General features: G+C 49.9%; 1 protein-coding gene across 15 annotated transcripts in view; it reads left to right on the top strand.

Annotated features, from left to right (window-relative positions):
- MICAL2 (microtubule associated monooxygenase, calponin and LIM domain containing 2) overlaps positions 1-26705 on the top strand; it is a 213540-nt gene that overhangs the window by 57829 nt on the left and 129006 nt on the right. For all 15 annotated transcript variants that reach the window (XM_081798584.1, XM_081798589.1, XM_081798587.1 and 12 more), the window contains one exon: positions 24120-24327. In XM_081798584.1, the coding sequence (XP_081654710.1) occupies positions 24120-24327 (208 nt within the window). The remainder of the gene's footprint in view (positions 1-24119; positions 24328-26705) is intronic.

Genomic DNA, 26705 nt, shown 5'->3' with positions numbered 1-26705 from the left:
GAGCTATCATCTTACAGGACTGAGATGAAGGGTATATGTGAAATTTACCTAAAGCATTTAAACTACCTGGTAGCGATTAGTTTCCTCCTCTTTCTTGAAACTCTCCTATTGCATTTGTGACACAACTTTCTTGATTCATTTTTGAAAATTGTCCTTACGCTCTTTCTCCTTTTCCACAGGACATACAAGGTGTCCTACAGGGGCTTGTATCTGACTCCTTTTGCTTCTGCTGGGGGTGCTTTCTCAGGGGGAACCTTCCCTACACTCAGCTGTCACTCCCCGTGATGATGACTCTCTACAGTCGCTACCTTCTTGAGCTCCACGACCCCACTTGGGTGCCTGTGGCTGTCTTTAGGATGCCCCTTGGGCACTTTCAAGCCACATTCACCAACTTCTTCCTGATACCTGCTTCTCTTCCCCTGTTGCTTCACTTCCCCTTCCTTTGCAATTCCATTCATGCTCAGCCCCTGCCCTCCATTCTCACCTCCCCCACTTTGGTGGCAGCAGTGACCTCTTACCCAGGTGGTCACAGTCGCCAGTCTCTCAACTCCCTTTTGCCTTTCTCCCTCTCCAGCCCAGCTACCCACCCCTGTGGAGCCATCGTCCTGAAGCACAGGTCTGCCTGCGGCTCCCTGGTGCCTGTCATACGGTCCCACCCCCAGCTTGGCCTGGTACCCTGGCTGGTCCGCCTGCTCTGGGCTCACCTGGTGTTCCAGAAGCCCCTTCCCACGTGCCCCATCCTAGCCGCACCGCACTCCTTGCTCCCCATGCCCTCCCCATCCTGCTCTGGCCAGCCTTCCCACATGTCTGATGCCCACCACCCCCGCCCCCCGAACCCTCTCCTCAGAGGCCCTCCGCCTTGGCGGTTCCAGTGGCTGCCACCCACCACCTCCGCCTCAGCCACCCGTCCCCAGAGCCACGCCTAGGAGTTTGCCACCAACCAGGGCTGCTCCACCTAAACTCCTCTAGAAGGCTCCTCTCTAACTACCACTCAGAGCTGCTGCTCCTCTCACCAGGGGGCCCTCCCTGCACCTGCCCTCCCCCGCCCTCCCAGGTTCCTGTCCTCCCTCGCCTGCCCCGCCATCAGCCTCGCCTCTCCTTGCCTTCCTTTGCTGGCCCATCCTGGGACAGTTTCTCGCTACCCTGACTGCGGGCTGACTCCGCCCTGGGAGATCAGCCTCGAACTTGGCGCCGGTGGAGGAGGGAGCAGAGTGGGTGGTTTGGGGACCCACATAGGAGGGAGGACTCTGTGCTGAGCCGCATGATGCTGCCGGGAAAGCCTTTTAAGAAAGCCTAACCAGTTGTCTAACTCCCTCCTTCCTTCATCTCCCTCTCCATCCTTCTGCCCCCTCCCTTTATTTTATTTTATTTTTTAAGATTTTATTTATTTATTTATTTATTAGAGAGCGAGCGAGAGAGAAACAGCATGAGAGAGGAGAGGGTCAGAGGGAGAAGCAGGCTCCCCGCTGAGCCGGGAGCCCGATGTGGGACTCGATCCCAGGACCCTGGGATCATGACCTGAGCCGAAGGCAGTTGCTTAACCAACTGAGCCACCCAGGCGCCCCCCCCCCCCTTTAATCAGCCGTCCCTTTTCATGAGACTGAGGTCATCAGTCTCTTCCTCCCTTCTCAACCAGATTCTTGGGGAAGATGGTCTCTGTGCTCCTCACTCCCGTGGCTTCCCCTCCCTCCCGTTCCAGCTTCCTTCCCACCATGCTGGTAGAGATGATTGTTTTCAGGGGCCCTGGGGGCCTCGGAGGTAGCCACACCGTCACAGCTGCTGTATCCTTGCTGACTCCGTGACTTTCAGACATTGGATGTGATGGGTCACCATCTCCTTGAAACTCTTCTCCCTAAAGAGGAGCCTAGGTCAAGTCCACGAGCCCTGGTCATTGGGGGAGGGGAGGATGCACGTTATGTTCCCTTGCAAGGAATTGTAAACCTGAGTATCACCAGCTCCACTTTCTTCCAGGGTTTTCATGCCTTCTTGGTGGGAAGGGTTGCCATAAAGAGCACATCATTGACCTTCCTGCTGCCGCTGCTGCGGAACTCAGCGACAGGTGTGGGCAGCGTGGATTAATGATCCCTGCTAGTGCTGCAGGAGACTTTTTTTTTTTTTAAAGATTTTATTTATTTATTTCAGAGAGAGAGAATGAGAGAGAGCACATGAGAGGGGGGAGGGGCAGAGGGAGAAGCAGACTCCCTGCCGAGCAGGGAGCCCGATGCGGGACTCGATCCCGGGACTCCAGGATCATGACCCGAGCTGAAGGCAGTCGCTTAACCAACTGAGCCACCCAGGCGCCCCGCTGCAGGAGAATCTTGTATTTCCCTGCTCGGATATACCACGGCGCTCCAGATCGTACTGAAGGACTTATCCTTTATTAGAGTTTAGTGATGCATCACAATGGGATTAAGTGTTTCTGCTCAAGAAGCAGTTTTGCACCTAGCCTCTCACTTGATTCGCCTACTAACTCTGTAAGGTAATAAGGGCTGGTGTTACCTATCCCAGCTTTATAGATGGGGAACCTGAGGCTGAACGGGATTAAAGGGCTTGCCTAGAATTTCGTGGGATAAATGGAAGAATGCAAGAATGTTCAGAACCAGGGATCCCAGACTGCAGTGCCCAGTTAATTGACCTTTGTGTGAGGACCTCACCGTAGGCACTGACAATGTGAGAAATATGAAATCCATTGTACCTCCAACCACACTATTTCGTCAAAGATAGGGTGGAGGGGAGTGTTGGTGCTCAGACATCATTCTTACCATTATTTTCAAAGGAAATCCTGTCTGGGGGCACCTGGGTGGCTCAGTCGGTTGAACATCGGGCTCTTGATTTTGGCTTAGGTCATGATCTCGGGCTCGTGGGATCGAGCCCCACGTGGGGCTCTGTGCTTAGTGCAGAGTCTGGTTAAGATTCTCTCTCTCCCTCTGCCCCTCCCCCTGCTGATGCTCGCCCTAAATAAATAAATAAATAAATAAAATTTAAAAAAAAAGAAAAAAGAAAACAAAAAAGAAATCCTGTCTGAAATATTTAAGGTGGACAACAGTATTAATTTGTATTTATGCATTCATGGTTTTAGAATTTCACAGTTGAGTGTTTGCTTATTAGATGTTCTCAGTTCACATTCTGGTACCATGAAGCTCTTTTGATGGTTGTAGTATTTTGAAATTTGGGGTCAAAGATGGCATTTGCAGTCTTATATCAGCTTCAGCATCCAATTTATTTTGTTTTATTTGCACAAATTTAAAAATAAAGGGTTCCAAGTAAACGGGTTTTTAACAGCTTGCTTTGCGATCTCTCTAATTATATTAATCTAGTAACTCAAGCGTGTAGTAGGTAGATCTGTCTAACTTGTTTTAAAGATTCAACTTTGAAACCCAATTTTTTTATCTGTAAAGTGAAGGTAATATTACCCCCTGTAAGGAGTTGTTGTAAGTAGGAAATGCAGCCGCTTAGATGAGAGCCCACAATGTTATGAGCATTCAGTAAATGCAAACTTATTATTTTGCCGTACAGGTTTGAGGAAAAGGTTTACAAGTGTCCTGCATGCTAGGGATTCATGGCAGTGCCACTCTCTGCTCTGTGGTGTTTTGGGTTTGGGTTTTTTTTTTTTTTTTTCTCAGAGCAGTTTTAGGTTCACAGCAAAATTAAGGGGAAGGTACAGAGACTTCCCACATACCCCCTGCCTCACCCATGCAGCGCCTCCCCCATATCCTCCCCCGCCACGAGAGTGGTAGATTTATTACAACTGATGAACCCACACTGACACATCCTCATCTCCCAAAGTCCATATTTACCTTCGGGTTCATTGTTGGTGTTGTTCATTCTGTGGGTTTAAACGATGATGTCATGTATCCGTCATTATGATATCATACAGAATATTTTCCTGTCCTAAAAGTCCTCTGTGCTCTGCCTGTTCATCCCTCTCCCCACCTTCCCAACCACTGGCAACCATGATCTTTTTACTGTCTCCACAGTTTTTTTTTTTTGCATCCTTTTCCAAAATGTCACACAGTTGGAATCATACAGTATGTAGCCTTTTCCGATCAGCTTCTCCCACTCAGTGATATGCATTTAAGTCTCCTCCCTCTCTTTTCCTGGCCTCATAGCTCATTTCTTTTTGGGGCTGAATCATATTCCATCATCTGAATGTAGCAGAATCTATCCATTCACCTCCCGAACGGACATTTTGGTTGCTTCCACGTTTTGGCAATTATGAATAAAGCTGTTGTAAACATCCCTGTGCCGGTCTTTGTATGGACATGAGTTCTCAACTTCCTTGGGCAAATACCAAGGAGCCCGATTGCTCCTTGGTCATGTGGTCAGAGTATGTTTAGTTCTATAAGAAACTGTCAGACTGTCACCCGAAATGGCTGCACCAATTTGCATTTCCACCAGCAATGCGTGCGCGTTCCTGTTCTCCATCCTCGTCAGCCCTTGGTCTGTCCGTGTTCTAGATTTTGGCCCCTCTAATAGCCATGTAGTGTTATTTCATTATTGTTCCAATTTGCATTTAATTTGCATTTCCTTAAAGACATGTGATGGTGAGTATCTTTTCATGTGTTTGTTTGCCACCTGTTATGTTGTGAGGTTTGCTTAATTTTCAGGAGTTTGTGAACTTGGATGGTGGAAAATTTTTATTTTCACTCACCTCTAACTGAAATGTAGCATTGTTTCCAGTCATGAATGTGGGCAGCAAACCTGTGTTAGGAGTCCTGTGACTTTATCACCAATAGAAATCACAGGTGTTTCCATTTATCCTCTTGCTTGTTACAGGTTCTTCAGACTCGTTTACACTTATTATTATTTGGAAATCATGTAAGGTATTAGATCTGTGGCTAGATCTTATTATTTAATATATTATTAGATATGTTCAATGTGTTAACATTTTGTTTTGTGCATTTTAAGATGTTATTCTAAGAAGGTGTCTATGGGCTTCACCGGATTGCCAGAGTGACCCATGGTATATAGAGGACCCCTGGTCTGATGAAACAGAGCTAGGAACTAGGGGTCAGGAGCTGTGTGGGGTCTGCCTGTGCACGGCAGCGGGCCATGCTGGGAAGAGCCTGGGTGCGACCCAGGTCAAACCTCAGCTCCTTCACTTACTAGTTTGTGACCCTCCGTCAGTCACTTGAGTGGCTTGAGTCCCAGTTTCCTCTTCTCTAAAACAGCAATGTTAAAACATACCTTACCAGCTTTAGCACCGCATAAAGAATCATTGCTAGCACAAAGGAAGTCCTCAAAAGCGTAAATTCCTCTCTCCCACCCTACTCTGCTCTGTCTCCTCTTCTGTGACATGCAAGGTTCTAGCAGATGGCTGCTTTAAGACCTCTTGCAAATGTGGTGTAACTCTGTGTCTTTGTTTTAATTAAGGCCAGACCAGGTGGTCCATTGTTCAAGTCCGAGCTGGGGTCTTAATGCCCCGTAGGAGTGCCAGGCTCCTTTCCTGGAGCGGCAGTGAGAAGCCCAGGCTCTCAGACCTTTCTTGGCCCTTCCCCTGTGCACCTTGGCTTTCTCTGGCTCACCTCCAGGCTGACTCACAGGTTGGGAATGCGTAGGCAGATCTCCCTGGCGTGCCTGTGATCGGGCCTTTGGCGTAGCATGTTCTAAGAACAGTGCCTACACTTGTGTCTGGAACAGCTGATAGCAGGCCTGGGAAACCCATTAATCAGTGTCCTCAGTGGCTCCGCAGACCCTCGGGGCTCGCACTGCTTCTCCGTCTGTTGTTTCAAGCCAACTGTTCTTAGGGGGAAAGCGTAGCCTATTGTTATCTTGGTGATAAGGTGCTAAAGTGACAGAATGCTTCATTATACAGGAAGTTAGGAGTATGGGGGGAAAGTGGCTAGATGCCATCATGACTCCATATCCTCCTTTTTTGTTTTTCTTAATTAAGCACTGAATCAAAAAAAGACTTTGTGGTCACTGAGTTCAGACGACATGTGTTGTGGTTTTATTTTCTGTTGTTTAACTGTCCTGGGCCTTGGAACCATATTCTGTTCCAACTCAGTTTGCAGAGTAGGTGAAAATGTATGGCATGCCTGGCTGACCATTGCACTATTTGTTAAAAAGACTGCCAGAGTCTCAGCCTCACAGACATCCATTTGGAATACACTAGGGGAAGGTCATTGTCTATACTCTGCATGTCCTCCTCCCTGTTCCAGCCCAAACACAGAGCCTCCGCTCCAGCTCAGAGCCCAGAATCTAACCATCTCTGCTCCTCCCAAGTCTGCAAGAGAATTGAGTGTGAGGAAGTGTTTCTGAGTCTGAGCTGAGCCAAGAGGGGTTGATTATGTGTCTTGTATCTTTAATATCACTAGTGGGTTGCTGGCTGGAAACTGTGATAGCTGTGTGACTTCCAGCTTGTTACTTAACCTCTCTGTGAAACAGAGAAGATAATGGTACCCAACTAATTGGGTAAGTATAAGACCTGAAGGAATTCATACAGTAAAGTACTTAGAATAGTGCCTGACACAGAGTAAGGTCATTACCTTGGTCATGATTACCAGTTGTCAGAGCAAAAGAAACCTGAACAGTGGGGCTCTTTAGACCTCCACTGTCTCCATGCCCTGTGAGCTGCTCCCGGTTCACCTTCCTTCTAGTGGTGTCTGTGTCCCAGGGGAGAGTGCCCTGCAGGCCATAACCACTGGGCATAACTGCCCACCGAGGCTGCAGAGCTGGAGTTCAGCTGCCCCTCTGCAGTCCCAGCCCAGGAGAGGTAAACTGGAGAAAGGGCCAGTCCCCAGTCTGCCCATGGGACACCGAGCTCCTGAGTACCCTGTCCTGTCTGTCCCAGAAAATGACATTGGGGTTTTGTGATGAAACTGTTCAGCTCTCTGAGAGGCTTCACAGATCGATTCCAGATCTTATAGTAAACCAAGCCCACCCCTAGACCTTTCCATGTTTTGATTGACACAAGAATGAACTTGAGGGAATGACTTCAGGGATCCCTCACTTCAGGTGGCTATGAGAAGGGGGCTGGGTGGAGCTGAATTTGGGGGTTAACAGTCGCAGTGTAACCAGTGCCTACTGGGTCCTGTGGTTTTTAATTTCTCTGTCAAGCCCAAGGGCCTGGTGAGTTGACCCTGATCACTCAGCCTCCGGGTGCCCAGAACCTCTCCAGTCAGCTGGGCCTCCTGAATCTCTGCATTTATGTAGCAGGAGGGGAGAAAGCAAGGTTTCATGTGTCCTAGAAAATTATTTTTGAAAGTCGATGGCCAAAGGGGGGTTCCTCATCTGTCTCCCCCAAGATTCCTCCTGTTCCATGAGGTGTTTGTAGAGGACTTAGAGCAATGATTAGCTTTCATCCAAAGCACGCACACACACACACACACACACACACACACACAGACACGTATATTTAGGGTCATGATGGCAGTGTTCTAGATGCTGGAGAGAAAGCAATGAGCTCTCACTAAATAGTCTCTAGTAGAATAAACCATGACTTAGTGCTGGAGGGCACAGTGAAGAAATAGTCCACACTTGACCAGGTCTAGAGCACTTTCCCACACAGAAGACCTTCCTTGCCTGCATCCTTTCTTGTTCTAAGCCTCTCGTGCTTCCAGTCCAGATGACAGGGTCTGGCCATCTCTGAGCCATCCCCTGCTGGGTTGGCTGGGGCGGGAATCCAAGCCTCCTGGCAGCTCTGTGATGTAGGTAGATGTTACTGCTATCATTTCATGGATGAGCAGACTGAGGCTGGGGGAGACCAGGGGCCCGAAATAGAGGAGGACTTTAGTTCTTAGTTCAGCTCAGTTCTAGCCGGTAGTGTTCGTTAACTACACTGCGTGGCTCAGCTGTCCTCAGGGAGGCAGGCAGCGAGGATGTCCAAGCTCATCTACAGGGTGTGAGAAAGGAGAAGCTCTGGCCCTCTGGAGGTCTGGAGGAACCTGGGGTGACACCCCATACCCTGGAATGCTTCCTCTAAACCGCTTCACCTTGAGCCTCAACCCCCACCTGCAATCCTGTTTCCAGAATCTGGCTAGAGACTTTGAAATCCTACACCCTCTTCAGCAGGTACCTGGTGCCTTCCGGGTGCATAGTAGGCGCTCAGTGGTAGAGTCCTAGAACTACAAGGTGGGCCGAGTTGCTCTGATGGGGTTGGGGTTTCCTTGCTTCCTCATTCTGGGCGTGGGAAGCTCTGGAGCCAGCTGCAGGGGGAGGCGATCCCTTATGGGATTAACTGGAGCCTGCACTTTTGCTGGAAACGGTGGGAAGCAGCAGAGAGCTCTCCAGTGCTTAAAAAGTGGGTTTTGAAAAACAAAAAAGACCTTGCCCACGCAGGGATGAAGCAGAGGTTAGATATGGTCCTTTTTTGTTGTTGTTTGGCTTAGTTGAATAACAGACTAGAAGGAGCTCTGTAAGTGGGCCTTAGTCCCTTTGAAAGAGGTCCATAAGTTTGTCAAGAGGACAATATGCTGTCTGTATTAAGAGTCAACTTAATAACTATCCTTTATAAAACTTTATAAAGCCCTTTTCACATGTATTCTCTGTGTGTGTGTGTGTGTAAGTACCATATGTAAGCTTCCCCTGTAAGGTTATTATATTAATAACACACACACTCTTCATTCTGCCTGTTACGTAGTGGAAACCACACAGGTTGGCTTACAGTCTCTGGGCCTCAGTTTTACCCATCTGCACAGTGAGGATGACAGCTCCTATTCGGGGAGATGGTGTAAGGGAATGTGCCCCTTCCTGGTTCAGGTGGGATGTGCCTCTTCCTGGAGGCAGGCAGGCAGGAGAGGCGCAGGCCCCAAGGACTTGTGGGTTTCTGACCTGCCTATCCAGGCTGCCCTCCAGACCTGGTTTTCAAGGATATCTGACGGGTCCCCTCGTCCACCACCATGCTAATTCTCATCAAGGAGGGCCTCTGAGTGGTGATCTGTGTTTCTCCCCTGAGAGTTTGAAGAGCAGTGCCCAGTCTCATGGAGTGGAGATGGACAGCACCCTCCTGCTCCTGCCTGAGGCCCGGTGCTGGTCCTCGCATCTCCATGAGCTCTGGCCATCCCCTGTCTGCTCTCTTCCCCTGTGGGGATCTGCCTCTCCCCTTGTCCTTTTCTGTCTGTCTTCCTCTGTCCTCTTCCTGCCCCCTTGCCCTTCCTGTGCCTTCTTCCTTCTTTGGTCCACAGAGCTGTTTGCTTTTTAATTGCAAAGGGTTTTCTGTTTCTTGTTCCTTATTTAAAACATCAGTTAGTCAATTGGTTTCCCATTCAAGGGAGGACCATCTCTAAGTTTGAACTTGAATTATGTGCTTCAGTTAAGTTTTCTTCTTTAATAGTTAGTGAAGCATCATGGCCCCAACCCTTCCCGGTGGTGTGGTCCTGCGTCTCCATCTGCACAAGGGGTGGGGGAGGAGAGTGATGCTCCTGTCAGGGTAGCAGTGGCCAAATGGGTGGATAAAAAGTCCAGACAGTGGCAAGCCCCCAGCCCTACCATTTGAATTACGCCAAGGATGTGTTGATGGTTGCTGAGTGGTCCCAGGCAAGGGCCTCAATTTTCCTGGATCTGGCTCCAGATTGACTAACACTCTGTGGTTTTGAGGGCTTTGTTTCAGTGGTTACTTGGGCTGGAATCAGCCCTGTGTCAGCTGCTGCTGGTGGAGGTGACCCTGGGCGTTCCCCGCTTGTGGATGAGTCGTCTGCATCTGTTTGACTCCCTGACTCTGCCTTGCTTGCTGGAATCTGGGAATTGCCTCCCTAAAAGCCTTCCTAATTCCCTGTGCCTGCGTGGGTGGGTCTCCCAGGGCCCCCTCCCCTGGGCTCCCTCTCTCCACCCTTCCTTACCAGACACCTTTCTTCACCCTCCACTTGCCCCACCCCATCCCATGGGGTCACTGGGTTGCTGGTAGGGAGAGGCAGTTCTCAGAGGGCAAAGGAAAAGCTTCAACTGTCAACATTCCCAGAACTTGTCTATTGTACTCTCTGACCATTTCACCATTGTCTTTTGCTCCTCTCTCTCCACCCATTCTTAAATGTGGGCGAGCTCCCTCTTCTTCCCCTGGATCTCTGTTGTCCAGCATGGGAGCCATTAACCTCATGGCTAGGGCACTTGAAATATGGCAAGTCCAAACCAAGCTGTGCTGTCGGTGCAAAATACACGCCTCATTTCAACGACTTACTGTGAAAAAAACAAAAAAAAAGATTGTACAATATCTTATCAGTGCTTTTTATATTGATTACATGTTCAAATGATAATATTTTGGATGTGTTGAATTAAATACATTTATTAAAATTAATTTTCTCTTAATTTATTAAAATTAATTAAATACATTTAATAAAATTAATTTATTAAAATTAATTACATTTATTAAAATTAATTTTCACATTAAAAATGTGGCTACTAGAAAAATTACATGTGTGGCTCACATTCTATTTCTTAACTCGTGGCGATTTTACCCCCCCACCCCTACCCCCTTCAGGGACATTTGGCAATAGAGATATTTTTCATTGTGATGCCCAGGGGAGAGGGGTTTGCTATTAGCATCTGGTTGGTAGAGGCCAGGGATGCTGCTTAAAGTCCTGCAGTTCATAGGATAGCCTCCCATAACAACAAGTGATCCATCCCCAAGTGCCCATAGTGCCAAAGCTGAGACACCCTGTTCTATTGGACACTCTCACTTTGGGTGATGTTGTCTTCTCTTATGGGCCATGACTTCCAGATAAGAGGTCCCAGGGCATCGCAGAAAGAGCAGAATGGCCATCATCAGATACCTGCAACCACGGGCAGGTTACTTAACATTTCAGAGCCTCCACTTCGTCCTCAGTAAAGTAGTCATAATGATGCCTATTCTATAGGTTTCTAATTAGTAAATGAAACTGACGTATACCATACCTGACACAGAGAAGCCTTCCACTGAATACAAGTGACTGTTCCTGTTAAAAATCTGAATCTCTTCCTCTGTTGGCTCTGTGGATCAACGATGGGGATTTCTACACGCCTTCCAGATTTTTCTTTGTGTGCCACTCATGCAACAACTTGGAAACTACATCTCTTTATGGGCTACGTGTGTCTCGCATAACCCTTTCCATTCCCAGCTAGCAGGATGTCTTTACCCAGCCTTACAGTGGCTTCCTTCCAGATTTCTGCCCCTGCTCTTTCCTGATCCCTCTATGTGCATGCTTGGTGAACTCCATCTTGTTCAAGAAACTTCAGTGTCCTTTTTTTTTACCCCCATACTAAAGTGGGAGTACCTGTGGGCAGAACATGCGATGTGTCCATCTCTCTCCAGCACTCAACATGGTGCCTAGAAAAAAATGTGTTAGTTGAGTGTTTTTTAGATGAACGCATGAACGAATAAATGATAAATATCCTTTCCTTCTTGGCTCCTGGGTAGGAGCAGGTACTACAGGAGCTAGGATAGTGTTTTCCAAATGCCTTATTTTCCCTTTTAATAGCTCAGCAGAGCTGAAACCATGTCCTTACCTACCTCATCACTCCCCCTTCCCCCCCACCTTGTGTTTGCACTGGGGAAGCACTTGTTTGTTCTACATGGAGGCTTACGGTAATTCTTCCCCTCCGGGGTGATGGCCATGATGCAATACACCTCTCTGGCTCAGAGAAGTCCTGCCTTCCATATGTGGACTTCCGCCTCCAGCCTAGAAGGTGGTGCCCCAGACATTCCACTGGCCCAGGCATGGCCCCTTGCGGAGGGTGGGTGCGCTAGATGCCCAGGCATGCCTTCCTCCTGGTGGCAGAAAGACTTCCCCAGCAGCCCCCAGCCAGGCTGTGAGGAGAGGCTCTCCAGAAATTTGCCCTTGAAGATGCTCTGATAAAGAAAACGTGTTCTTTAGCAGGTTGTAATCATGGGCGGGCACGAGGGTGTAGGTTTGGAGTCTCCCAATGTCTAGACACTGTGATCTATTCACAGTTTTGAAAACATTTTAATTACAAGCCACTTTATAGTGTAAGGTAACCCATTTGGAAGAGCTTCTGGGCAAGTTTGCTCATTTCTTTTATGGCAGCTGCAGGTGGAGTCAGAACTGCCTTGCTCTGGTGAGAATGGCCCAGAAGGCTTGTGTTGGACGCTGTTACTTGCTGCTATCTGTTGTTTTCTGCAAGGTGTAAAGCCCCTTCACTGGGGAAGGAGTCTCTCTGTAAATACACAGCAGTGTGTCTCCCCGAGCTGGTGAGGCACATCTGGATTTGGGACTTCCCTATACAGCCTTCTGTGGGTTGGGTACTGGATGTGTCTCCCAACCCCAGGAGATGGATGGAGGTACAATGACCAAATGGATTTTCCCTTAAGCGATGTCAGGATTTTCTCTCACCTCTAACTGCATCTGAAGTTGTTTCCCTTTCTTGACCCTAACTATTGCACTGGTGAGAGATGAGAAAATCCCTGCCTGTTTGCAAGTTTCCTTTCTTTCCTTCTCCCCAAAACCTATGCTTTGAAACAAATTGTTTAAGAAACAGCTTGCATATTTTAGATAATATCTTCCCTTCAGTTTTGAAAAATCCAAAGGCACATCACTACTTATTGGCATTTCTAATCAATCACAGATAATCTGTGAACCCACTAAACTGATAAAACCCCAGCAAAATTAAGGAAGAGTGGTGGTTAGTAGCTTGGGGCCGAGTTTGGCAGACCTGGGTTTGAAACCTAGCTCTGCCTCTTAGCAGATAAATGTTTTTGAGCAGTGGGACCTTCACTTCAGTGTCACCAGAGAGAAGGAGATAAAATAGTTCCTATCGCATAAGTTAATTTCTGTCTCATTTAATAAGATAGTATGTGCACAGCCCCCAAGATATAGTGTCTCAATAAATATTCACTATGATATTTTGGTTAGTCTCTGCAAGCATCCCGATTTGGGGTAAATGTAAGGTTTGATTGGATTCCTTTACTTCCTTGGCAAGGCAGCTCTTATGGGTCAGGGACTTTCCTGGCCTCTGGGGATACAGCATGAATAAGGGAGGCAAGTTACTTGCTTTGATGGAGCTTTCATTTTAGAGGGAGAGAGAGACACAGTGAACTAGTTAACAAATAAAAAGGAGATTGAGGGTTGTGGTAAGCACCCTGTGAAAACAAGAAAAGGTGAGAAGAGTAAATGGGGGGTGGGGTGGGGAAAATACCACTGAGGAGTGTGATCTTTGAGCTGAGACGAGGATGGGGAGACTCTGCCTCTGTACAGGGTTCCAGGGCAGGGCATCTAGGCAGTGGGAGCAGCCAGGGAAATCCATCAGAATTCAGGAGATACTGACAAAGACCGCTGGGCTGTCATGAATCCCTCCTTGGAGCCCCTAAAGTAAAGGGATCACTGTGGAAGGAGGCATTAGACGGGATGATCTAAGCCAGCGGTTGGCAAAAAGTCTAAAATATTTGCTACCTGGTCCTCTACAGAGAAAGTGTGCCGACCCCTGATCTAAAGTCCCTTCCAGCTTGGACAGTTACACACCCCTGTGGGCTCGGGAGGCACAGGGCAGCTCGCTGGTGCGGGGGCCAGTGGCCTGGCAGCCTCCTGGGTGCCCAGGCTCCAGGCAGGGCTCATCTGCCGTGCTACAGATACCCTGATAAAGGCAACACAGCTGCCCAAGGAATGCGAAACACTCCCAGCCTTGACTCTGGCTGGATTGCAGCATCCATGTCCCTGGGCGAGCTGGACGTGAGATCTTAGAGGTGGAAATGCTGCTTTCACTTAGACAACTTCTGCTCAGGAAGAGGGGAGGGAGGAGACGGGCTGTCAGTCATTGCTACCCTTTATTGGATGCTTACCGCATGCTCTGCTAGGTGCTTCTAGGAACAGTTCTGCAGCTTCTTGACTCCATTCCCATCACAACCCTAGTTGGTGGGAGCTACCCTAATGCCTTGTTTGTGGTTGGGGAGATGGAGGTCAGGAAACTGGACTGGAATGAGCTGCTGCTTTACGGAAAGTCACACAGCTGGGAAGTGGCCAGAATCCGGGCCCCTCACTTCATGGCCAGGGGAACTCCTTCCCGGTGGCTAGTTTTCACCTGTTTGCATGTCTGAACTAAGTCATGCTGTGAGGCTAAACCATATTCGTCCAGTACCTGCCTAGGAGGCTGGAGACCCTATAAAAGAAAAGGGTGAAGGAAGCTACCATATCCTTAACAGTATGCTCTTAGAGCGGATTCTTCCCTGCTGCCTCCTCCATGGGGAATATTCCAGGGCTCTTGGCGGAGTGTTTGCTGGTCCAGACATGGCTGTGGAGTAGCAGGGGTGGCCTGGCATTCCTTGGGCCCTCGGCCCACAAACAGCTGCTGGGCTCAGGTAAATAGTCTCTCCTTTGCTGACCTCAGAGCAAGAAGAGTCTGTGAACATGGGAGGAACGCCCAGCCTTTGCTCACAAAGATCCATTACCAGGCCCACAGTGGCTTTTCTGGCAAGGTCAGCCTGGGACAAGGCTGTGGTCCACCGATAGGGCCAGGCTTGCTGGTCACCCTGTGTGGCCATGGGATGAGGTGGCCCTGTTGGAGGAGTCAGAGTACCTGTGAGGGAGAAGAAAATGGGCCAGAAAGGGAAGTGGACCCTAACACGCGGGAGAAGGGTGTCAGAGAGGGCGATGTAAGAAGAAAGAGCCTGATGGTAGAGGCACGAGGACCCCGTCGTGACTCCAGGCTCTGTGCTTTGCTAGGTGTGAGATCTTAGGCACATGTGTGCCATGAGTCTGTTTTGGAACTAGAAGCCTGGATCGGAATACCAGCTCCTTCTCCCTGGGATGCAGCCTTGGGCATTCCATTCTACCATTCTGGGCCTTGGTTTCCTAATTTGGAGCTGCTGTGAGGTTTGCATACCTTAACACATGTGAAGCACTTAGTTCAGTGCGTGACACAGAATTTGAGTTCAATAAATGCCAGCTCTATTCAGTCAAGTCACCCGAGTGTCAGCTTCTCACCTGCAAACTGGGAAAAGCCGGGCCACCTTCACAATGGAGATGAGTTCGTGTACTCAAAGCATCTGCCACAGGTCGGCTTGTATAAGATACTCAGTAGGTGCTGCTCCTCACCTCAGGTGACCCCCAGTCATGGCCCCTGTTGAGTGGAAATGTTTGTCACCGGACGGCCATGGCTGGGGTCTCCAGGCTGGGAAAGTGTAGGTTGGTGGATGCTCAGCTTGTGTTCCGCCTTTCTCCCTGGGTTAAGCTACCATGGTCCCAGCCAGATGGGGTGTCCTGCCATTGCTGTAGTTTTCCTACTGGATCCTGCCGACGCCTGCTGCCCTCCAGCCCCCTCACCAGCTTGGCCCCCAAAGGGCGCTGGTCTGCCCAGGGCCTGCCAGCTAAGCTCACCTCTTTTTTTTCTAATCATTGCTGAGCACTAACCCTGTGCCAGGCTAGTTGTTTGGGACACAAAGGCAAGCCAGACATGTCTCTGCCTTTGAGGAGGTCACACATAATTAGAATTCACTGGCACAACGGAGGGCTGTGTGGAGCTACCTCCCTGCCCCTGTCACCTTCAGGGGTCCCCATGGCCAGTGACCAAAGGCATGGTCTCCGGCGCCAAGCACCTGGGTTTGAGTCTGGGCTCTGCCTCTTATTAGCTTCAGCTGTGGCACTGGCATGCTAGGTTCAGGTGGCTGTGGACGAAGGACTGAGTGCTGGCTATTGTCACGTACTGTGGGGACACCTACCTGACCGATCTTACAGGCTCTAGAGCCCTAGCAAAAAGAGAAAGTGATAAACATGAACTAGTGTATCTATTTCTGGATGCTAGATTGTTTGTGTATCTTAGCTCTACTTTTTCCCCACATATGGATTATAACTGGCTGGACATTTCTTAGCTTTGAATATATCTGGCCTCAGCCCATCTCAGAAGGCTCCTTCCCCTGTTCCTCCTCAAGGAATGTGAGATTCCTCCACACCCCTTTTTTTGGGGTCTTGGAAGGGCCTGGGACTTCTGTTTTCCTGAGGGAGAAGAGGGAGCCAAGACAGCCGGGTGCTTGGCCCCCGACCCTGCCCCTTGGCTAGAATCTTCTGGCTGATAACTGCATGCACCAAGATATCAGCACCAGAGGGGACAAAAACTCTCAGGAAGAAAGACCACTGACAGGGAGAAACCCATGCTCCAGGAAGCAAAATATAGAGTGTAATTTGTCACCTCAAATGGATATGTTTAAGATTAGCACATTTTATCGTATGTAAATTTTATCTTAAAAAAACAAACAAAAAACAAGTCTTGAACTCCAGTCAGTGATATTCATCCTCAAGTATTTGGGAGGAAACATACTGATTCTGCAATTTAGTTGGAATGCACCAAAAAAATAAGATAAGTTGATGAATGGGTAGAGGGACAGAAGACAAATAAATATGTGATAAAGTAAGGAGAGTAAAATGTAATTATGGAATCTAGGTGGTAGGTACTTGGTCGTTCACTAAAATTATTTCAACTTTTCTGTTATATTTGAAAACCTTTGGGAAAATGTTGCAAAGAAAACATTGTAAAGCTACTAGATTACAAAGAGAAAAAAACAGCCTGTAATGGAAAAATATACAAGTAGACCTGGAAATATTTACCAGTATTTAAAATGCTGTTTGGAAAGCTGGATGTTAATATGAAGGAAAATAAAACTAAGCCTATATATTTTCTGCAATAGATTCCCTTTTTTGTATCAGAAAATAAATATTTTTTATTTTATATAATGTTTATTTTATATATTATGTATATAATGGGGGTGGTGTTCCAGATAGGGGGCAAAGCAAATGAAAAAGCCCTGGTGTGTACTTAGGCCATTATGGCTGGAGTGCAGAGAGGGAGGGAAATGTGGTCGGAGCAGAAGACAGGAAAAATTGGAGGGGAGGGTCACGTAGGGCCCAAGGCCATGATAAGGTCTGATTTTGAGCTCTGTGTGCTCAATAGACACTAAACACTAGAGGTTGTGAGCTGGGAGTGAATGATCTGACTTTAGAAGGCCCTTTCTGCTCTTTTGGGGGAGGGGAAAAGGGTAGAAGGAGGGCTCCCCACTCCCTCCAAACCCGCTTTCTGGTCCAGACCTTAGTGTGCCATCTCTTCTGTCTCCACATCCTTGGCCTTGGGTTTCCACTCGTGAGCCTTCTTCTAGAGGGGTCTTTCTTACCAGAGTCTCCAGTCTGTCCCTCCAGCAAGCTTCTGCAGTCGTCACAAGCAATCTTGAAACAATCCAGCTTTTGTGGTCTCTGTTGTATTTTTTCCCTGGTCCCAGCCAGCCAGTCTCTGAGGCTTGGGAATACCAGCCCTATCTTGCTCAGGGGTTCTTACATGTCCTAGTGGAGGAAGGGACATGTTAATTCTCTACCACCTAGCACCCCTATAAGCCCCGGATGAATGGATATCTAGGCTTGTGATTTCAAGCGTGCACTCTGGGGTCACAGGTTAGCTCCCACTCTAGTTCTGTGACCCTAGACAAGTCCTATAAGCTTCCCAAACTCCAGTTTTCTCAGCTGCCAGACGGCGATGAGTATGATCCCTGGGTGCACGGGGCCGCTGCACAGAGGGCCTAAGCCGGCGTCTGGGCCGAGCCTCTTGTGCTGCCCTGGGGTTGACATTTACAGGCCGGACGGAGCTAGAGCTCATGCATGTCCAGGAAGCCAGGGTTTCTGGCTAACTCAGGGTTTCTGTAGGAATGAATTGAGATGCGTTTCTTACAAAGGGCTCAGCACAGCTCTTGCACGTCGTAAGCAGGTAGTAAGCGCGGGCTCTGATTTTTATTACCGCTGTTATGAACACTCTGATCACTATTGCTCTTCCCAGTATGGGAGGTCCAGGCACCAAACAAAGGCGGGACTGAGCGGAGCTGGTGCCATTGATTCAGCACTTTGTCATCTGCAGAGGGAGGAATCCTGTTCTCCCCTGCCAGAGGGGGCTGGGCGGGGGCTGACACGCATGCCCTGACTTTAGGGAACTCATGCCTGGGTGGGGAGATACCATGAGGTATCCACAGCACCCGGTGGCAGGAAGCACAGCCCTGAGGGTCGCACTTAGAACTTCAGACCAGGGGTCCAATACCAGCGAACTCACCAGGCCGAGGGGCAGAATGTGTGTAAATGAAACTGTCCGTGAAAACCCAGCCCCTGTGGCCACTGGGTACAGTTGCTCCTCGGAGCACTGCCTCAAGCTGGAAGGGAAGGACAGGGAGGAATGGAATGTTTCTCAGAGGGATTTGTATTCTTTTTTTGAGAGCAGGCAGGGAGAACAGGATATCTTTTTCCTTTTCCTTTGTGTAAATTTCTGAAGTCAGTAAGTGGTGTTAATTGTTACTCAGGAATAACTGGGGTGACCCAGATACAGGAGAGTCGGGAGCGGGGCAGGGCCCTGTCCAGTCCTAGGAGATTTCGCTCCCTGCCCAGAGTGGCCCTTGAAATCCCCAGGAAGAGCCCCTGTCTGCCCACCCGGCCTCAGAGACTCCTCCCCGGCTAGAAACTTCAGTGGCTGCGTCTCTCCACTTGGTGCTGCCCCGTGGGGTAGGGATATGAGGCCGGCCCCTGCCGTACGCCCCCTGTCCTAGCATGTGGGTGGCACCTACTATCGGGATAAGCCTCCGTCCTGGGATTCTGAAATGAGCTGTTTGCAGTCGTGGTAACCCACTAGCAGTCAGGGCCTTCCTGCCTGGCTTCAGATGAGCAGCTCGTCCAAAGAGCCCATGATGCTGGGAAGCCACACTGGGAACCAGAGCACTGCCCTGGGGAGCCAGCCTGTAGCTCAGCATGCAGCTCAGCATTCTAGCAGGGAGATGACACCATGCGCGACCTCACAGGGCTTGGCTCGCTGCCAGGGCTGCCTGCGCGCCGGAGGCACTGGAGGAGGCTTGCACGGCCCGTGGCCGAACCCTCATGGCCATGGCACCTGCCCAAGTGGCTTCCTGGACATGCATGAGCTCTAGCTCCATCCGGCCTGTAAATGTCCACCCCAGGGCAGCACAAGAGGCTCGGCCCAGACGCCGGCTTAGGCCCTCTGTGCAGCGGCCCTGTGCACCCAGCCTGCAGCCCAGCTCCGTACCGCAGGCCAAGACATGCCCCGGGCCGGGAAGCACTTCTCCCCGACGGCACCTGGAGGTCTGCTTTACTGTCCATCAGACACGCAGTTCAGAGCGCATGCCTGGGACCCACATGGCTTCCATTTGTATCCAGACTTGACCACTTCCTCATCATGGGGCCGACCTGAATTTCTTACTCTCTTTTGCCCCTGTTTTTTTGCTCAAAAACGGGGATAATAAGGGCACCCAGAGCAAGGCAGCTGAACTTCTCCTGGTCCTTAGCTCGCTCATTTAAAAGTGGAGGTGATGATGACGCTGACCGCAGAGGGCCGTGGGCAGGACGCGATACATGATGTGACTGGGATGGCGCCTGGCACCTAGAAAGTTCTGGGCATGATACAGTTTACATACTATAATCCTCCTCTTCAACAAGGTGCTGAGCGCCGGGCCGGCCCGCTAGCGGGCGGCAGGACTTGGTCTGCCCACTGTCTGCAGGTGCTGGCTCTCTGCACCCCACCCCCAGGGACGTCTGCACACACGGCTCCCCAGGAAACTGGAGGCAGAGTTGAGGAGCGGAAATCAAGTCTCCAGACCGCTAACCCCTGGCTTAGCCCATGGTCCCCTTGGGGTTTCCCTCTGGGGACGGAATACCTTTCACATTCTTGGCACAGTCCCAGGACACCCACCCACTTGTGAATTGGAATCTGCACCAGGTCATCAAGAAGTGGGGAGCGCTTGTGGGGCTCCTCCTGGGTGGCGCAAGAGCCCTGCGTGACCGAGGCTGCCCCAGCCACGGGCCTGACCCACCATCTGTGCCTTTGACTGTGGGCTAGTCCTCTTGTCCCCTCTTCCCACCCCTTGATATTTCCATGTGGTGTTTGTCTCTCCATGAACGCGGAGGCCTGAGCACCGCCAAGCTTATCTATACACTGGACTTCCTGCTGGTGTTGGATCTGCCCCACTCCCCACTGGGTCATAAATTTATGTCGCCTGAGCACACTGATCTGCTGACGTCCATGATGCTGGTGGCCTTGGCAGACTCCAGCTCCCCCCCTTCTGGGTGGGAAATGCAGACATAAACCCTGGCTGACATGAGCTGAACATCCCAGTGACTGACGGAGAGCCAGAACTGGGTGGGCGGGGAGGGTGTGGGAAGTTCATTCATCCATCAGCTGTTTACTGAGGCTTCCCGTGTGCCGGGCTGGGTACTGGGCTCTGAGCATACAGAAGTGCGGAGGACAGGGGGACAGCTTTTGAGGATCACTCCCGCTGGCCTGGGAAACAGATGCGGGTTAATATAACACGCAGAGCTGAGTTCTGGGGTAGCATTAAGGACAGAACCTGTGGACGGAATATACAGTGTAATTTGGGGCTCAAGGAATGCCTCCAGGCTGAGTTTTAATGAAAAGTTTTCTTCCCTTGACAAATCCTCAGCAGTGAGAGCCCAGACGGGTATGGGAAATGAGAGTTTTTTCAGGTTGAGTTATCACAACCCTTTGCACCTGTGGTCTGTTTGTGCTGAGCCCACCATCCAGAGCATCACCTGTGGGCACACTGGGGGCGGCCGCCTTCTCTCCTGTCCTCTGCCCAGGCCCCTGGCAGCTGTAGTTTTCGGCATCTGCTCAGAATTCTGAGTTCCCAGGTTAATCATAACAAGTGTGTTCCGAGAGGAGCTGGCCTGGCCCCTGCCAGCAAGCCTGTCTTGATAACATCTGCACCGAATTTTCTCCCTTTGTATAATTAGGTATTTGCTTTGACTTGAGATTAGAGTGTGACTGGCGTCTCTGAAATTTCAGGCCCAGAGTATGTGCTGGGCCCATAGTGGTGGGAAAACTGAGCTTTCACCGGTGGGGTTTCAGGTTCAGCTGGGAGGGTGGGGAACAGTGTGCTGGCTACTGTCAGCATGAAGACTGCCCTGCAGCCCCCCAACGGGTGGGAAAGGGAGCTCCTGCCTTGCTCCGGGAGCAGTGCGGGGTCAGGCCTGGTGGACAGAAGGATGCAGGACAGCTCCCCCTCCTTCTCTTCCTGCCCTTCTTCCCCCAACATCCTCCCACCCCCGCACCATCCCTGGCCCTGGAGTGACAGGACTCAGCAAACAGGAAAAGATGCACTAACTGCAAAGAAATGCACTGAATCCAGGCTTAACCCCAAAGGCAACCTCAGAGTGTCAGGGCTTGGAATCTTCCTTTGAAATGCCCGTCATGGTCTGGCTATGTCAAGCCAGAGGAGCTGTTTGGGGTGTGAGATAAGGAGTGGTCCTCCCCTGTCTGCTCCAACCAGAAAGGAGGCAAAAGGATTTGCATACCCGCTCCCCGACATCTCTGGAGTGAGCTCTATCTCAGCAGTGACTTCATTTCCCCTAATGGGGTTTCCACAAACTCCCTGGAAGGTTCCAGCCAGTAAGCCACACTGATTGTGGTGTGGGAGTTTCTGATATGCTTGTTTGTACTTTCCCTTGGAGACCGCAGAGGCCCCAGAGGAGTGATAACTGGATGATGGAATATTTGCTAGGGGAAGGGAAATGCATTTTTTAAAGATAAGGTTTGATCCTGAGCAGAGGGGAAGTTCCCAGATGCCTCTGCAATGTTGAACAGTGTGGTGTGGGTACAGGTCTCCTTCCCTGTTGCCTTGCTGGGGTATCCTCAGGGATCTAGACCCCGCCCCAGGGGGACTCTGGCCTCTTGAAGGTGCTGCAGGGGCTGCCTGGGGGTAGGGTGGGTGCAGCACAGGGGTCTCTGACTCTCTCAGCCAGAACAGTGCCGTTTCCCTCTGTCTTTACACGGTGCTGGTGACTTTGTTTAAATAGAAGGGCTTTGCCCAGAACAACCGGTTAGGTCATTCCGTGCTGTCCCTTCTCTCCTAATAGGGCTGTAGCTTCCTTGGGGAAGGACCCTTGTCCTTCTTCGGACTGAGTGTGGGACCTGTATAGAATCTGGTTTTGTTGCCTCTGCTCCCCATGGCCCCAGTGTCTGCAGGACCAAGGTCATACTCCTTCACTTGGTGTTTAGGACCTTCAGCATCTGGCTTCAGACTGAATCTCATCTCTTTCCTCTCCTTCCTTTCCCTTCTCCCAAAGTATCCTCCTCTCCATCCACCTGGAACTTCTTTCTTTTTGAATGGGTGAGCCCTCTGCTGAAATGTTCTTTCTTCTTTTTATTCCTGTCAGAAGTAGGACAGAAGTAATAGTACAGCATGACAGGCCCTGGAGTAAGACCACCTGGGTCTGCATCCTGGTTCTGTCCCTCTGGATCTGGGAAACCAGGGGCCCATTACCTAGCTGTGTTGTGCCTCAGTTTTCCCATCTGTGAAATGAGTATAACAATAGTTTCTTCCTCTCCTATGTGTTGTGAGGACTAAGAGCTAAAACACATGGCGCACATGAACTGAGTGTCTGGCATGTAGTAAGTGTTCAACAGGTGCAGACTCTGGTGACGGTGAGGGTGAGGATGAGGATGGTGGAGATGGTGATGGTAAGGATGAGGACGGTGGTGATGGTGAGGATGAGGATGGTGGTGATGGTGAGGATGGTGGTGATGGTGATCATTGTTAAAGACCTGCTCTGTGAAGTCTTTTCCAGCTTATCAGGAGGGTCAGCGTTTCCTCGCCTGTGCCCCTAATAGAACCAACCACAAAGAGTTCTGGTTTCTTATCCCACAAGTCTGAGTTTGCCACTAGACAGAGAGTCCCTAGAAGACAGGCACTGGGTCTCAGTGACAAGAATGAGAGCGTCTACACTAGTGTGTACCAAACTCCATAACATGTGCTTTTTCTTCTCATACAAGTAGTTTATAAAGATATAATTCACATACCACATACCACATATTCACATACCACCCTTTTAAAGTATAGCATTCAGTGGTTTTAATATATTCACAAAGTTGTGCAACCACCACAACTACTGGATTCTAAAATATCGCCATAAAAAGAAACCTTTCCCACTCCCCTCCCCCCTCCCCTGGCAACCACTAATCTACTTTCTGTCTCCATGAATTTGCCTATTCTGGACATTTTATGTAAATGGAATCATACCCTCTATGTCCCTTTGTGTCTGGTGTCTTTCATTTAGCATGATGTTTTCAAGGTTCATCTATATCTCAGTACTTCATTCCTTTTTAGAGTTGAATAATCCATTGTATGGATATACCACCTTTTGTGTGTTCATCAATTAATGGACATTTCAGTTGTTTCTATTTTTCTTGGCTATAATGAATAATGCTGCCATGCACATTCATGTACACGTCTCTGTGTGGACATATGTTTTCATTTCTCCTGGGCTTATGCATAGGAATACAATTGCTGGCTCACATGGCAACTCTATGTTTAGCTTTTTGAGGAACTGCCAAACTGTTCCAAAGCATCTGTACCATTTTACATGGGTTCCAATTTCTCCACATCTTTGCCAACACTTATTTTTATCTGTCTTTTTGATTATAGTCACCCTAGTGTTATGAAGTGGTATCTCATTGTGGCTTTGATTTGCATTTCCTTGATGGCCAATGAGCCATCTTTTCATGTGCTGAGCATCTTTTCATGTGCTTTTTGGCCGCTTGTATATCTTATTTGAAAAAATTTTTATTCAGGTTATCTGCCTGTTCCTTAATTGTGTTGTCTTTTTTTATTATTAAGTTGTTAAATTCTTTGCATATTTTGGATACTAGTCCCTTATCCAATTTATGATTTGCAGCTATTTTCTCCCATCTGTGGGCTATCTTTTCACTTTCTTATGGTGGCCTTTGAAGCACAAAAGATTTTAGGAATGAAGTCCAATTTCTCTCCTTTTCCTTTTGTTGCTTGTGCTTTTGGTATCACATCTAAGAAACCATCGCCTAATCTAAGGTCACGGTGATGCACCATAAGCTTTTTAAAAGCAGTCTTATTTTCGCTAATTCTATGAGGAAAGAGTAGTAGACCCATTCACAGATGAGGAAGCTAAGAGGTCAAATGCCAGAGCTGGGGTTTAAGCCCAGGTTAGTCTGGCTCAGAACCTCAAGTGTATCTTTCTGTGCCTCCCCCCAGTCCCTGCACCTCTGCATCCCTTCCAGGGTTTGGCACGGTGCCTGCTTAGGCCCCCAGGTAAGGTACCTTGGGTGGATGAGTGGCAGATCCTAACAGGTGCTTGGTTTGTACTTGCTGGTTGATTTGGGGGGACCCGTTAGCTGTTGACGAGGGGTCCACAGTGCTAGAGGTCACTGAATGTCTCTCTCCTCTCTTGCCTCTGCAGTGTCTCATCATTGGGGGAGGACCATGTGGTTTGCGCACTGCCATTGAACTTGCCTACCTGGGGGCCAAAGTGGTTGTGGTGGAGAAGAGGGACACCTTCTCCAGGAACAATGTCCTGCACCTCTGGCCTTTCACCATCCATGACCTGCGGGGCCTGGGAGCCAAGAAGTTCTATGGAAAGTTCTGCGCTGGCTCCATCGACCACATCAGTGAGTAGAGCCCATGATGGCACCCCGTTCAGAGGGCTGACCCTGGGTGGGGCACATCTCTCCACATTGAGGAGTTTCCAGGATGTTCCAGCTTACATGTCCCTGGGGGATCCATACATTCAGCCGGCAGACATTTCGTGAAGGGCCTGCTTTGTGCCTTATGCTGGCTCTGTGCTGCGTAGGCCCAGGGAAGCACCATGAGGTCGGGGCCTGCGGTGTGCCTTGTTCCCCAGAGTGTCTCCAGGGCATAGAAGAGCGCTCGACACATGGTAGGTGCTCAGTCAACTTCTGTTGGATGAATGGATGAAATATGGGAAATAGAATCAGAGGTAGGTAGCACGGTCTGCCCTCTCAGACGGCTCACCGAGATTTTGTCAGGAATAAACTGCGCGTTAACAGAGTTGTCAGACTTGCTGGAGGAGTTCTGATGAGGGAGGCACACAAAACCATGAAATGGGCCAGGGTGTCGAGCGCCTCTTGGATGTTGTGCTGCCAGTTCTGGGGGAAACTGAGGTTTTAGAACAGAGGAATGACACAATTGACAGGCCCTGAACCAAGTTGCCTTGAGTTCTAAAAAGAGAGAGGGCATCATGACAGGGGTTCACCCAGACAAGGAGTGGGGAGCAGAAAACATGGATTTCAGGCCCTGGGCCAGCCCTGCATGCCGAGTACGCTCTGGGGAGCACCGAGGCCCTTCTGCTCTGTGTTACTCCAGCCTGGGTCTCCAGGCAAGATCTGTGCAGACAGGCTGTGGGAGAACAGACTTCCCTCTTGGGCTGAGCAGGGAGGAGGTCTTTACCCATTTCGTATAGAAAACTGTGTCCCATAAAAGTCAGGGAGGTTAACACTGTGGGGAGAGTTCAAGGGCTTGGACAAATCTGGGCCCCAAATCTGTCTTGCCCATTTGCTGTGGGAGTTGGGTCAAATTCCTTACCTTCTGCAGGCCCCAAGTTTTGTCTCCTGTACATGGGATGAATGCCTGCCTCCCAGGACCGCTGAGAGAATCAAGTGAGGTCAAGTTTGTGATGTGCTTATCACTGTGCCTGGCAGGTACTAGGTACTCAGGAAATGTTTTGCATCCATTGGTGTGCAGTGGGCAAGAGGCAGCAGGGTCCCCAGCTTCAGATGTCAGAGCTGCAGTCTCCCAACCTGTGGGTGGGAGGAGAGCCCTGTGAGCCGTGTTCTCATGCAGACAGGAACCACAGGAAAGGGCGTGGGGCTCAGAGCAATGACTGGAGAAGGTGGGCAGCCACATAGGATGTAATTTAGTCATGGGTACAGGGGAACCTATCAGCAGAGGCCCCAGATTTTATTCCCACTCTGGCATGAGAAAATTCCAGGAGTCCATTGGAAAGAAATTTGGGTTTGCCCAGAAGGCTGCAGTGTCAGCTTTTGGGATATTCTCTACCACCCACAGAAGAATGTATGTTAGTGCCCAATTCGGAACTACAACATTGAGCACCACTTTCCCATCAGGCGCTCCTGAGAGGCAGAGCTGGGCACCAGAGCACCACCCCCATCTGTTGGGCTGCCTTCCCTGCTGGCTGGGAGCCCCTCTCTGCCCCGACTGATGGGGCTCCCATTTAACCCCTAGTTCTCAGAAATATCCCGGTATGCAGAAACACTGGCAAGAGTCTGGATCTGAGATTCTGACATTCAGGGCACTTGTTGTCAAGAGCAGTTCCATAGCCTGTGGGAAGGGAGACAGGGAGAATTTATTGAACACCTCCCATGTGCTGGAACAAGATCAATTAGGAACCTTGAAATGATGAGGAGAGGCCAGGCCGCTGCCTATGCCTGTTTCCAGGCATGAGGGGCATTGGCTTCTTTAAGCCCCAGCTGACTGGCTTCGTTTCATACCAACCCTGGTCTGCAGCCCAGGCTTTGCCCTCGCCCCCCAGCACGGCTCAGCAGTTCCCAACTGTCCCATGTCAGCATCTACCTCCAGTTCCCATGTGGCTGCTCCAAACCTCCACCACAGCCTCCTCCTTCTGAGCAGATGGCCTTCCTCCTGTGCTCTGGGGAGGAGAAGCCACTGGGGGGCACTCCCAGCCCCAGCCCGTCTCCGTCCTCCTGCACTGGCCTCCACCTGAGTACCTGTTCCCTCCCCTCGCCCCATGTCGGAGGCTCAGCTCCACTCTGCTCCCTCCCGGGTTCCTGCCCCTTACCTCACTGCCCCTCTACCCTCTCTTATTTCCTTTACTTTTTCCTATTTCAAAGCATTTGCTGTAGAAAGAGGGGGTGTAGACTTGGTCTGTGTGTCCCATTTATGCCCCCTTCCATTGCAATCTGACTTCTTCCCCACCCCCTGTGAAGGAGATTTTCACTGAGATTGCCACCCCCAGAAGCCTCCTAACTCCCAAGTGCCCCAGCCTCTT

Source organism: Leptonychotes weddellii, chromosome 11 (genome assembly GCF_054177405.1).
Source record: "Leptonychotes weddellii isolate Sample4059 chromosome 11, ASM5417740v2, whole genome shotgun sequence".
Lineage (NCBI taxonomy): Eukaryota > Metazoa > Chordata > Mammalia > Carnivora > Phocidae > Leptonychotes > Leptonychotes weddellii.
The sequence above is the reverse complement of the archived record's forward strand: the minus strand, read 5'-3'. Positions and strand labels throughout refer to the sequence as shown.